Source organism: Lipotes vexillifer, unplaced genomic scaffold (genome assembly GCF_000442215.2).
Source record: "Lipotes vexillifer unplaced genomic scaffold, Lipotes_vexillifer_v1.1 scaffold961, whole genome shotgun sequence".
Taxonomy (NCBI): Eukaryota; Metazoa; Chordata; class Mammalia; order Artiodactyla; family Lipotidae; genus Lipotes; species Lipotes vexillifer.
The window spans coordinates 247,805-261,111 of record NW_006776468.1 but is presented as its reverse complement, the minus strand read 5'-3'; the positions used below and the strand labels follow the sequence as shown (position 1 = coordinate 261,111).

At 38.8% G+C, this 13,307-nt stretch overlaps 1 protein-coding gene across 3 annotated transcripts in view; it reads left to right on the top strand.

Moving 5' to 3' along the window:
- The window catches only part of EIF2B3 (eukaryotic translation initiation factor 2B subunit gamma), a 163,000-nt gene that overhangs the window by 2,879 nt on the left and 146,814 nt on the right, over positions 1–13,307 (top strand). For all 3 annotated transcript variants that reach the window (XM_007450355.1, XM_007450353.1, XM_007450354.1), the window contains exons 2-3: positions 2,732–2,888; positions 9,711–9,856. In XM_007450355.1, coding sequence (XP_007450417.1) covers positions 2,741–2,888; positions 9,711–9,856 — 294 coding nt within the window. In that variant the 5' untranslated portion in view covers positions 2,732–2,740. The remainder of the gene's footprint in view (positions 1–2,731; positions 2,889–9,710; positions 9,857–13,307) is intronic.

The following is a 13,307-nucleotide window of genomic DNA, read 5'->3' as shown; positions in this document are numbered from 1 at the left end:
GGTACGCGGGCCTCTCACTGCTGCGGCCTCTCCCGCCGCGGAGCACAGGCTCCGGACGCGCAGGCTCAGCGGCCATGGCTCACGGTCCCAGCCGCTCCGCGGCATGTGGGATCCTCCCTGACTGGGGCACGAACCCGTGTCCCTTGCATCGGCAGGCGGACTCTCAACCACTGCGCCACCAGGGAAGCCCTGTTTGTAGATCTTTTGATGATGGCCATTCTGACCGGTATGAGGTGATATCTCATTAAAGTTTTGATTTGCATTTCTCTGATGATTAGTGATGTTGAGCATCCTTTCATGTGTTTGTTGGTAATCTGTATATCTTCTTTGGAGAAATGCCTGTTTAGGTCTTCTGCCCATTTTTGGATTGGGTTGTTTCTTTATTTTGATATTGAGCTGCATGAGTTGCTTGTATATTTTGGAGATTAATCCTTTGTCAGTTGCTTCATTTGTAAATATTTTCTCCCATTATGAGGGTTGTCTTTTCGTCTTGTTTATGGTTTCCTTTGCTGTGCAAAAGCTTTTAAGTTTCATTAGGTCCCATTTGTTTATTTTTGTTTTTATTTCCATTTCTCTAGGAGGTGGGTCAAAAAGTATCTTGCTGTGATGTATGTCAGAGAGTGTTCTGCCTGTGTTTTCCTCTAAGAGTTTTATGGTGTCTGGCCTTACATTTAGGTCTTTAATCCATTTTGAGTTTATTTTTGTGTATGGTATTAGGGAGTGTTCTAAGTTCATTCTTTTACATGTAGCTGTCCAGTTTCCCCAGCACCACTTACTGAAGAGGCTGTCTTTTCTCCACTGTATATTCATGCCTCTTTTATCAAAAATAAGATGACCATATGTGCGTGGGTTTATCTCTGGGCTTTCTATCCTGTTCCATTGATCTATATTTCTGTTTTTGTGCCAGTTCCATACTGACTTGATTACTGTCGGTTTGTAGTATAGTCTGAAGTCAGGGAGCCTGATTCCTCCAGCTCCGTTTTTCTTTCTCAGTATTGCTTTGGCTATTCGGGATCTTTTGTGTTTCCATACAAATTGTGAAATTTTTTGTTCTAGTTCTGTGAAAAATGTCCTTGGTAGTTTGATAGGGATTGCATTGAATCTGTAGATTGCTTTGGGTAGTAGAGTCATTTTCACAATGTTGATTCTTCTAATCCAAGAACATGGTATATCTCTCCATCTGTTGGTATCATCTTTAATTTCTTTCATCAGTGTCTTATAGTTTTCTGCATACAGGTCTTTCTTTTCCTTAGGTAGGTTTATTCCTAGGTATTTTATTCTTTTTGTTGTAATGGTAAATGAGAGTGTTTCCTTAATTTCTCTTTCAGCTTTTTCATCATTTGTGTATAGAAATGCAAGAGATTTATGTGCATTAATTTTGTATCCTGCTACTTTACCAAATTCATTGATTAGCTCTAGTAGTTTTCTGGTAGCATCTTTAGGATTCTCTATGTATAGTATCATGTCATCTGCAAACAGTGACAGTTTTACTTCTTCTTTTCCAATTTGTATTCCTTTTATTTCTTTTTCTTCTCTGATTGCTGTGGCTAAAATTTCCAAAACTGTGTTGAATAGTAGTGGTGAGAGTGGGCAACCATGTCTTGTTCCTGATCTTAGTGAAAATGATTTCAGTTTCTCACCATTGAGGACGATGTTGGCTGTGGGTTTGTCATATACGGCCTTTATTGTGTTAAGTTCCCTCTATGCCTACGTTCTGGAGGGTTTTTATCATAAATGGGTGTTGAATTTTGTCAAAAGCTTTTTCTGTATCTATTGATATGAACATATGGTTTTTCTCCTTTAATTTAATATGGCTTATCACATTCATTGATTTGCGTATACTGAAGAATCCTTGCATTCCTGGTATAAACCCCACTTGATCATGGTGTATGGTCCTTTTAATGTGCTGTTGGATTCTGTTTGCTAGTATTTTGTTGAGGTTTTGATTTATGATCTTTTATTATGCCTCTCTTCTGTGGTAGCTGCTGTAAAGAGATTTTTTTGAATGTCAAACAGGTTCATTTATTACCTTGAGTGTGAAAAAAAGGAGTTAATTTGGTTTGTTTCTGTAATTGGGCTCTGCAAATCTAGGTTAAGATGCAAGCCTACCTTTGTGTTTATAGTGATATCTTTCAAGTTGGGGGTAATGAGAAAATGGGAGCAAATGGCTGGATTATTAGAAGAATCTTAACTCATTTCACACTTTTCAGAGATCTAATGTGCTGTTAATTCTAGTCAGAAGTTTAAATTTTTTTTCAAGGAATATGAACTCACATCTCAGAAAACAACTTGGTAAACTCTTACTCCTTTAAGAGTCAGCTCAAGCATTACTTTCCTGTAAAACCTTCCATCTTTTCTACATGCCTACTGCATCTTGGATGTATACCTGCCATGGCATTAATGATAATATATTGTAATTTACTCTATTTGTCTTCACTTAATTGTGAGCAGCTCAAGAACAAGTGCCAGATTTTTTTTTTCTTAATTCATATCCCTCCTCCAGCCCATCTCCCCAGGCTGGAGCTGAGAGTATATATCTGTGAGTAATAGAATAGGATAAATGTGATGTTTATACTGTAGCTAAGGAGTCTTTCTTATTCTGGTTATTGGAGTTGGAAATGATGTATTTGTCATAAGTGGGTATCAATAACCTAACTAAAAATAGGATTAATACTGTGTATGCTTTGATTTTTGTTACTTCTTTTTCTCTTGTTCTTCTCTGTGATTGCAGTTTGGAAAAATGGAATTTCAAGCAGTAGTAATGGCAGTTGGAGGGGGATCTCGGATGACAGACCTGACTTCTGGTATTCCCAAACCTCTGCTTCCAGTTGGGAACAAACCTTTAATTTGGTACCCATTGAATCTGCTTGAACGTATTGGATTTGAAGGTGAGTTATGGCAATGAGATGTACTCATAAAACTTTTAGGGTGTTGATCCCAGTGATTTGTCAGTTTTATGAGGGTGAGAGGACGAATGAAAGAAGACTAGGACTCAGTGTTGGCTGGAGCCTGGCCTCTCTAAATTAGGAACTCAGGAGTACTCTATCGCTGTGTGAAAAAGGTTGAGAAGATAGTGCTAAGTGTTACTTTTTTAGAGCTAGTCTCCACAGTGATCTAAGATGAACCCTGGAAGGATGTCAGAACATGATATGAGGAATACAAGTGCCTCATAGTCAGTACTTACTGAGAACCTGTATGTGCCAGGTAATATATTAAGCACTAGGGTACAGAATTGAAAATATTAACTCAGACCCTGATTTCTAGAACCTTAAAGTCTATTGGAAAGATACACATGTAAACAGATTATCGTCGTGTAATGTGATAAATGTTATAACAGAGGCACATTATAAGTGCTTGTTATAAGGAAGTTGCTGTTTCTACTTGAGGGATTCAGAGAAGGCTTACAGAGTAGCTGACCCTTGAATTGAGTCTTGAAAAATAGATTACCAGGCCTACCAGTGTGGAGAGAGCATTCCATACAGAAGTAATAATGTATGCAGAGATAGAGTCATGATCAGCACAGCATGTTCTGGCAGCTACTTTTCATTTTATTTAGCTGTAATATCAAGTGTAAGGGGGGAGGAGTAGATGTAATGAGAGAAGTAAACAGGGATCATGCTATGAAGGACCTTGTATTGCATGCTGATGAATTTAGATTTTTTTTTTCCTGAAAGCAGTGGGGAGCCAGTGAAAGGCTTAAACCGAGGTTTAATATGGTTAAATTAGTGTTGTTTTTTTTGTTTTTTTTTTTTTTGCTGTACGCGGGCCTCTCACTGTTGTGGCCTCTCCTGTTGTGGAGCACCAGGGAAGCCCTAAATTAGTGTTTTACCTATTCTAAGTCCTTTGCTTCTTTATATAAATTTTAGAATCAGCTTATCAGTTTCTACAAAAAGGGTTGCTTTAGGGCTTCCCTGGTGGCGTAGTGGTTGAGAGTCCGCCTGCCGATGCAGGGGACACGGGTTCGTGCCCCGATCTGGGAAGATCCCACGTGCCGTGGAGCAGCTGGGCCTGTGAGCCATGGCCGCTGAGCCTGCGCGTCCGGAGCCTGTGCTCCACAATGGGAGAGGCCACACGTACAGCAAAAAAAAAGAAAAAAAGGGTTGCTTTAATTTTGATTGAGATTGAATTGAACCCATAGATCAGTAGGAAGAGAATTCACATTGTAATAATATTGAGTCTTCTGATCCAGGAGTGTGGTATATCTCTCCATGTGTTTAGGTCTTTTGTAATTTCTCTCAGCAGTGTTTTATAGTTTTCGGTGTATAGGACTTACACATATTTTGTTAGATTTATTTCTAAGTAGTTGATATTTTTGATGTTATTATAAATGGTAATTATTCCAGTTTCCAGAAGTTTGTTGCTAGTACCTAAAAATACAGTTTCTTTATGCTGACCTTGCATCCTATAACTTTTCTAAATACACTTATTATTAATTCTTGTAGCTTTTTGTAGATTCCTTAGGATTTTCTACCATTTGACCTTTATAGGTCAAACTGTAGACATTGACATTTATAGAACATTGACATTTATAGACATTCCACCCAGTAAAGGAGAATGCACATCTTTTCAAGTGCTAAGAACCTTTACCAAAATAGACCATATTTTTAAAAATAAAACAGTTCTCAGTAAATTTATAAAGATTAAAATCATACAAAATATATTCTCTGACCACAGTAGAGTTAAATTAGAAATCAATAACAGAGAGGTATCAGGAGAATCCCTAAGTATTTGGAAATTAAACCACATATTTCTACATAACCCAAAGAAGAAACCACAAGGGAAATTTTTTTTTAAATTTTTATTGTAGTATAGTTGATTTACAACATTGTGTTAGTTTCTGGTGTACAGCAAAGTGAATCAGTTATACATATATCCACTCTTTTTTTTAGATTCTTTTCCCATATAGGCCATTATAGAGAATTGAGGAGTTCCCTGTGTTATACAGTAGGTTCTTATTAGTTATCTGTTTTATATATAGTAGTGTGTCTATGTCAATCCCAATCTCTCAATTTTACCCCCCCATCCCCTTGGTTTTCTACATCTGTGACTCTACTTCTGTTTTGTAACTAAGTTCATTTGTACCCTTTTTTTAGATTCCACATATAAGCAATATCATATGATTTTTGTCTTTCTGTGTCTGACTTCACTCAGTATGACAATCTCTAGGTCCATCCATGTTGCTGCAAATGGCATTATTTTGTTCTTTTTTATGGCTGAGTAATATTCCATTGTATATATGTACCACATCTTCTTTATCCATTCCTCTGTTGATGGACATTTAGGTTGCTTCCATGTCCTGGCTATTGTACATAGTGCTGCAGTGAACATTGGGGTGCATGTATCTTTTCAAATTATTGTTTTCTCCGAGTATATGCCTAGGAGTGGGATTGCTGGATCATATAGTAGTTCTATTTTTAGGTTTTTTTTTTTGCGGTACACGGGCCTCTCACTGCTGTGGCCTCTCCCGTTGCGGAGCACAGGCTCCGGACATGCAGGCTCAGCGGCCATGGCTCACAGGCCCAGCCGCTCCGCGGCATGTGGGATCTTCCCGGACCGGGGCACGAACCCGTGTCCCCTGCATCGGCAGGCGGACTCTCAACCACTGTGCCACCAGGGAAGCCCTATTTTTAGTTTTTTAAGGAACTTCCATACTGTTCTCCATAGTGGTTGTATCAATTTACATTCCCATCAACAGTGTAGGAGGGTTCCCTTTTCTCCACACCCTCTCCAGCATCTATTGTTTGTAGATATTTTGATGATGGCCATTCTGACCAGCGTGAGGTGATACCTCATTGTAGTTTTGATTTGCATTTCTTTAATAATTAGTGATGTTGAGCATCTTTTCATGTGCTTTTTGGCCATCTGACCACAAGGGAAATTAGAAAATATTTTAAACTTACTGAAAATAAAAATTCAGTATATTAAAATTTGAGGGATACAGCTAAAGCAATGATTAGAGAAAATTTTTTAGCATTAAGCACTCTGTTAGAAAAGAAAAAAGTGTCTCAAATTATCATCTAAGCTTCTACTTTGACAAGCTGGAAAAAGAGGAGCAAATGAAACCCAAATAAGTAGAAAGAAGGAGATAAAAATAATAAGAGCAGAAATAAATGAAATAGAAACCAAAAGTGTTAGAGAAGATCAGTAAAACCAGAAGATGGGTTTTTCTTTTTGAAAAAAATCAATAAATTTATTAAATCTTTAGTTAGACTGATCAGAAAAAGGAGAGAAAACACAAATTGTTAATGACAGGAATGAGAGAGGGAACATCACTACAGATCCTATAGACATTAAAAAGATAATGAGCAGGGGAGTTACCTGGTGGTCTAATGGTTAGGATTTGGTGCTTTCACTGCTGTGGCCCAGGTTCAATCCCTGGTCTGGGAACTGAGTTCCCACAGCCATGCAGTGCAGCCAAAAAAACAAACAAAAAAGATAATAAGTAAATATTGTGAACAACTTTATGGTGATAAATTTGACAACTCAGGTTTTTTAAAAAATTGCTTTGGAAGCTTTATGAAGAATCAGTGTGGAGGAGTTAAGACTATAAGCAGGGAGACGAATTAGGAGATTGTTACCAAAGTCCACACTAGCAATGAAGAGGGTCTGAGCTAAGGCATTAGCACTAAGGATGGAGAAGAAGGACCATCTGAAAAAGTTGTTGATTAATGGGAGTGGGTAGCAGAAAGAAAGGGAAGATTCCTTCTACTTTTTGCTTGGGTAACTAGGTGGATGGTGATGCCAATAATAAGAAAGGGAATATGGGACAAGGAGCAGGTTTTTTGTTTTTTTGTTTTTCATTTCAGGTGACTTTTATTTTTTTAAATTAATTTTTATTGGAATATAGTTGCTTTACAGTGTTGTGTTAGTTTCTGCTGTACAGCAAAGTGAATCAGCTGTATGTATACATATATCCCCTCTTTTTTTGGATTTCCTTCCCATTTAGGTCACCATAGAGCACTGAGTAGAGTTCCCTGTGCTATACAGTAGGTTCTCATTAGTTTTCTGTTTTATGCATAGTAGTGTATATATGTCATTCCCAATTTCCCAATTCATCCCACCGCCCCCTTCCCCCCTTGGTATCCATACGTTTGTTCTCTACATCTGTGTCTCTATTTCTGCTTTGCGCGTAAGTTCATCTGTATCATTTTTCTAGATTCCACGTATAAGCGATATTATATGACATTTGTTTTCTCTTTCTGACTTACTTCACTCTATATGACAGTCTCTAGGTCTATCCACGTCTCTGCAAATGGCACAATTTCGTTCCTATTTATGGCTGAGTAATATTCCATTGTATGTATGTACCACATCTTCTTTATCCATTCCTCTGTTGATGGACATTTAGGTTGCTTCCCAAGGAGCAGGTTTGAGCAAAGACAATGAGTTTGGCTTTGGCCACAATGAGTTTGAGGTGTCCTATAGTTAGATATAGCAAATCAGAATACCAGATGGAGGTGGTGCCAGATCCTGGGCCCCAGGGTTTATTCCTCTCATACCTTCTTGAGACAGACCCATGAACACTTCTTTGCAGTAGTCTGTATGACATTGACCTTAAGAGATGTGTTTTATTTTTTTAATTAAACATTTTTTAAATATTTATTTTAATAAAACAAAAATATTTATTCGGTTGTGCTGGATCTTAGTTGTGGCTCACGGGCTCCTTAGTTGTGGAATGCGAATGTAAACTCTTAGTTGCGGCATGCATGTGGGATCTAGTTCCCTGACCAGGAGTCGAACCTGGGCCCCCTGTATTGGGAGCGTGGAGTCTTAACCACTGCGCCACCAGGGAAGTCCCAAAGAGATGTGTTTTAGAAACGGTTTTCTTTTTAGATCTCAGTCTTACAGGTGAAGGACACATCTTAATACACTTTTAAATATACTACTTCCCTTTAGTAAGTTCTTGTGGATTTGTCATGTATAACTTTTTTTTTCTTTTTACTTTTGCTGTATATCTTTAGTTATGCTTGGTGATGACCTTTTGTGGTATATAGAAAATTCCTTCTCAGTGAGGCTCAGTCAGAATTTGGAGAATGTCTCCTAAACATGGGATTCTTTAGTTGAACAGTAAACTCTGTTCACTCTGTTCATATTGTTTGTGATTTTAGGGAAGTTAACATAGCCCCACTTAGCATTAGTCTCTCTCCATACGGAAGATTCCTGGTCCAATTATGAGACTGACTGTCCCGTATTTATAGTTACTCCCTTCACTCTACCTAAAATGTCCTCTCCAACCTATGGAAGTGTCACCTTCTCTTTTTTTTTTTTTTTTTTCTTGCGTTATGCGGGCCTCTCACTGTTGTGGCCTCTCCCATTTGCGGAGCACAGGCTCCGGACGCGCAGGCTCAGTGGCCATGGCTCACGGGCCCAGCCGCTCCGCGGCATGTGGGATCTTCCCGAAACGGGGCACGAACCCGCGTCTCCTGCATCGGCAGGCGGACTCTCAACCACTGCGCCACCAGGGAAGCCCTCACCTTCTCTTTGAAATCACAAAGAGTTTTAATCACAAACAGTTTTAATCAGAGCATAATCATCCTCTGTGCTTTCATCACACTTTGTTTTTCTATCTCAGTACGTCTCAAGGCCTGCTTTATGCTGTAGTTAGTGGCATGGGAGACTGATCTCCCTGAGAGCAGGTACTGTGTCTAATTCTTCTTTGTAACATCAGCATTTTATGTACAGTATGTACTAAAGAAATTTTTGTTGGACTTGAATTCATCATGGCCTGCCTCAGAGGCGATCCCTTCCATGAAGCCTTCCTTAATTAATCATTTCCATGTCTCATTTTTCCATGTTACGTTTCTTAAGAATGGGGACCATGTTTAGTTCATTTCTGAATTCTCAGTGCCTATTTGTCCTTTACGTATTAAATGTATTTGTACTTATTGGTTGAATGAGTGAGTTAATGACTGAAAGAAAGCCAAATGGGGAAAGGAAGAAAGTGAGAAGGAAAGAAGAAAGGTTAAATGATTTGAAAAAGGAAGAGGAAGAAAGATGGGAAGAAAATAGAAAAGAGAATGATTATAGTGAAAGGGAGAGATAATTGAGCACTATCATGGAACAAGTAGTGGAAATTGTTACACTTTAGAGGTGCTAAAATCTGATCTTCAGATATCAGCAACACATGTTATATTGCAGTGGGTTACATTACCCTGCCAAAGATCCCTGACAAAACCCCAAGTTTTCAATCATTAATTGATAGCTACATGGATAAGGTGAAGTCATCTATTACGTGGAAACTGCCTGTTACTGGGTTCATTGTGATCCTCAGTGAAGCACTAACGGCTGTCTGATGGAGAGTGGTGATAGTTCTTTCTTTGGAGTGAATGAAGAGTTAAAATGTGATCCTATTTCTATATGCTTTGATAAATGCTCTTCTAAATTCTTTACATCAGGAAGAAGTGGTGTGTAATGTATTAGTTAAAGCATGGGCTCTAATCATACAGACGCGAGTTTTATCTTAGATCTCGTTTACTAGTTTTAGTACCCTGAACAAAGTCACTTCATTTCTTTTACTCTAAGTTTTCTCATTTGTAAAATGTGATTGCTGTAAGAATTAACTGAGAGAATGTACGTAAAATACGTTGAAAAGTCTCAGTAATATTAGCTGTTATTACTAAATCTAGAAACAGACCAAATCTAATTGAAAAAGTGTAACCATTGTCTAAATGAATGAGAGTTTTTCCTTCTTTTTTTCTTTCATGCTATAGAAGTCATTGTCATTGCAACCAGGGATGTCCAAAAGGCTCTATGTGCAGACTTGAAGATGAAAATGAAGCTAGATATTGTGTGTATTCCTGATGAAGCTGACATGGGAACTGCAGATTCTCTGCGCCACATATATCAGAAACTTAAGGTGAAAAACTATTTCTTGATTTTTATTGTTCTTTGAAGATAAATATCGTCTTATGTTTTCCCAATGCATTGCAGTTTACAGTGCTTTTTTTCCTTAATATTTTATTTTTTATTTTGTTTTATTTATTTTGGCTCCATTGGGTCTTTGCTACTGTGTGCAGGCTTTTCTCTAGTTGTGGCGAGCGGGGGCTACTCTTCGTTGCGGTTTGAGGGCTTCTCATTGCAGTGGCTTCTCTTGTTGCGGAGCATGGGCTTTAGGCGTGCGGGCTCAGTAGCTGTGGCTCTTGGGCTCTAGAGCGCAGGCTCAGTAGTTGTGGTGCACAGGCTTAGTTGCTTCGCGGCATGTGGGATCTTCCAGAACTGGGGATCTAACCCATGTCTCCTGCCTTGGCAGGCAGATTCTTAACCACTGCACCACCAGGGAACTCCCTACAGTGCTTTTTTTTTTTTTTCCTTGCGTTATGCGGGCCTCTCACTGTTGTGGCCTCTCCCATTTGCGGAGCACAGGCTCCGGACGCGCAGGCTCAGCGGCCATGGCTCACGGGCCCAGCCGCTCCGCGGCATGTGGGATCTTCCCGAAACGGGGCACGAACCCGCGTCTCCTGCATCGGCAGGCGGACTCTCAAGCACTGCGCCACCAGGGAAGCCCCCTACAGTGCTTTTTTAAAAATATATTCTTGCATCACATTCTTTCTTGCCCATGTTTCAACTGCTTTTTTTTTTTTTTTTTAAATATTTATTTATTTAGGCTGCATCGGGTCTTAGTTGCGGCATATGGGATCTAGTTCCCTGACCGGGGATCGAACCTGGGCCCCCTGCATTGGGAGTGCAGAGTTTTACCCACTGGATCACCAGGGAAGTCCCTCAACTGCTTTTTAGTTTGGTTACTAGTGAAGATTTAGACAGTTGTTACAGTCACTAGTTTCCAATATTTTTCAGTCATAGTACATCTTTATAAAAAAGATATACTTCAAATATACTTCAAAAGATTCCATTTATATAAAGTTCCTGAATAAGCAAAACTAATATATAATAATAGAAATCAGACCAGCAGTTGACTCTGCAGATGAGAGACGACTGGAAAGAAGTACGAAGAAACTTTCAAAAATTTCAGCTTCCCCACATGATAATATTTGAATGTTTAGTCTCCTTTGATTAAGAAATTAACACAGGTCTATGGATATGAGAGTACAGTCTCCCCAGTGGCCTGTGGCCCATAAACTGAGAAAGATCCACTGTCAGTTGTTCTCAAATTGATGTCCTTTGGAAAAAATTCATTCTGTGTGATAATGTTGCTATCTTACTTGAGTTGGGGGGCAAAATTTCTCCTACTATTTCTAGTGACTGCAAACAGATGTATTATTATTTTCAACCTACCTATGCACTAAAGAACAAAAAATTAATGCAGATATGTACACAGCCTTTCCTTCCCTTTATTGGGGAATAATTTACACACAGTAGAATACACAGGTATTAATTATATAGTTCGAGTTTTGACAATTATATATACCCAGGTTATCATCATCCAAATCTAGAACATTTTTATCACCTCTCAAAGTTCCTTTGTGCTTTATTTTAGTCTATCCTGCACCTTTAGAGTCAACTGCTGTTCTGATTTCTATCACCATATATTAATTCTGCTTGTTCATGAACTAGGTATAAATGAAATCATATAATTTTATTCTGGTTTCTTTTGTTCAACATAATATTTTTCAAATTCATTCATATGATTGCAGGTATAACTAGTTTGTTCTTGTTTATTGCTGAGTAGTATTCCATTGAATAAATATACCACTATTTACCCATTTTTCTGTTGATGGTCATTTGGATTGTTTCTAATTTTTAGATATTATGAATAAAGCAGTTATGAATATTGTTCTGCAGGTCTTTTGTAAAAATATTATAGGTTATAGGGTTTACTTTATTGCAAACTGCCGAATAGTTTTCTAAGTGGTTGTACATTTTACACTTCATCAGCAATGTATAAGAATTGTACTTGCTTCACATCTTCATCAACACTTGGTCTTGTCAGTCTTTTTAATCTTAACCATTCTAGTGTGTGTTATGTACCACTATCTCATTGTGGGTTTTTTTTTTTAATAACTATGTTTATTCTTTTTTTTAATGATATTTTGTTTATTTTATTTATTAGTTTTGGCTGCGTTGGTTCCTCGTTGCTGCGTGTGGGCTTTCTCTAGTTGCGGCAAGTGGGGGTTACTCTTTGTTGCAGTGCGCAGGCTTCTTGTTGCTGTGGCTTCTCTTGTTGCAGAGCACGGGCTCTAGGTCCACAGACTTCAGTAGTTGTGGCAAGTGGGCTCAGTAGTTGTGGCTCATGGGCTCTAGAGCGCAGGCTCAGTAGTTGTGGCGCAGGAGCTTAGTTGCTCTGTGGTATGTGGGATCTTCCTGGACCAGGGCTCTAACCTGTGTCCCCTGCATTGATAGGCGGATTCTTAACCACTGCGCCACCAAGGAAGCCCTCATTGTGGTTTTAATTTGCATTTCCTTGATAATAATGATACTGATCACCTTTTCATGTGATTATTAACCATTTGTATATCTTCATGGAATGTCTGTTCAAGGCATTTGCCTTTTTTTTGAGTTGTTTGCCTTGTTATTATTGATTATAGAAATTCTTTATATATTATAGATGCAAGCCTTTTGTCAGATATGTATTGTTAATATTTTCTGCCAGTCTGTGGCTTGCCTTTTTACATTTTTAATGGTGACTTTGATGACCAGAAGTTTCAAATGTTGATGAAATCCAGATTACTGATTTTTTTCTTTTATGGTTAGTACTTTTTGTGTCCTAAGAAATCTTTGCTTACCCCAAGCTTATAAAGATATTCTTTTGTATTTACTTCTAAAAGTAAAGTTATAAACGTTTACTTTTTTCTATATGGATATTCAGTTGTTCCAGCATCATTTGTTAAAAAGACCTGCCTTTCCCCATTGAATTGCTCTGAAGCCTTAGTTGAAAATCAGTTGACTGATTATGTGTGTGCTATTTCTTTTTTCGTTTTTAAATTTATTTATATTTAATTTATTTATTTTTGGCTGCGTTTTTCATGTTCATTGCAGTGTGTGAGCTTCTCATTGAGGTGACTTCTCTTGTTGCAGAGCATGGGCTCTAGGCAAGCAGGCTTCAGTAGTTGTGGCCCACAGGCTCAGTAGTTGTGGCTCATGGGCTCTAGAGCACAGGCTCAGTAGTTGTGGTGCATGGGCTTAGTTGCTCTGCAGCATGTGAGATCTTCCTGGACCAGGGATTGAACCTGTGTCCCCTGCATTGGCAGGTGGATTCTTTTTTTTTTTGCGGTACCTGGGCCTCTCACTGTTGTGGCCTCTCCCATTGCGGAGCACAGGCTCCGGACACGTAGGCTCAGCAGCCATGGCTCATGGGCCTAGCCGCTCCGCGGCATGTGGGATCTTCCCAGACCAGGGCACGAACCCGTGTC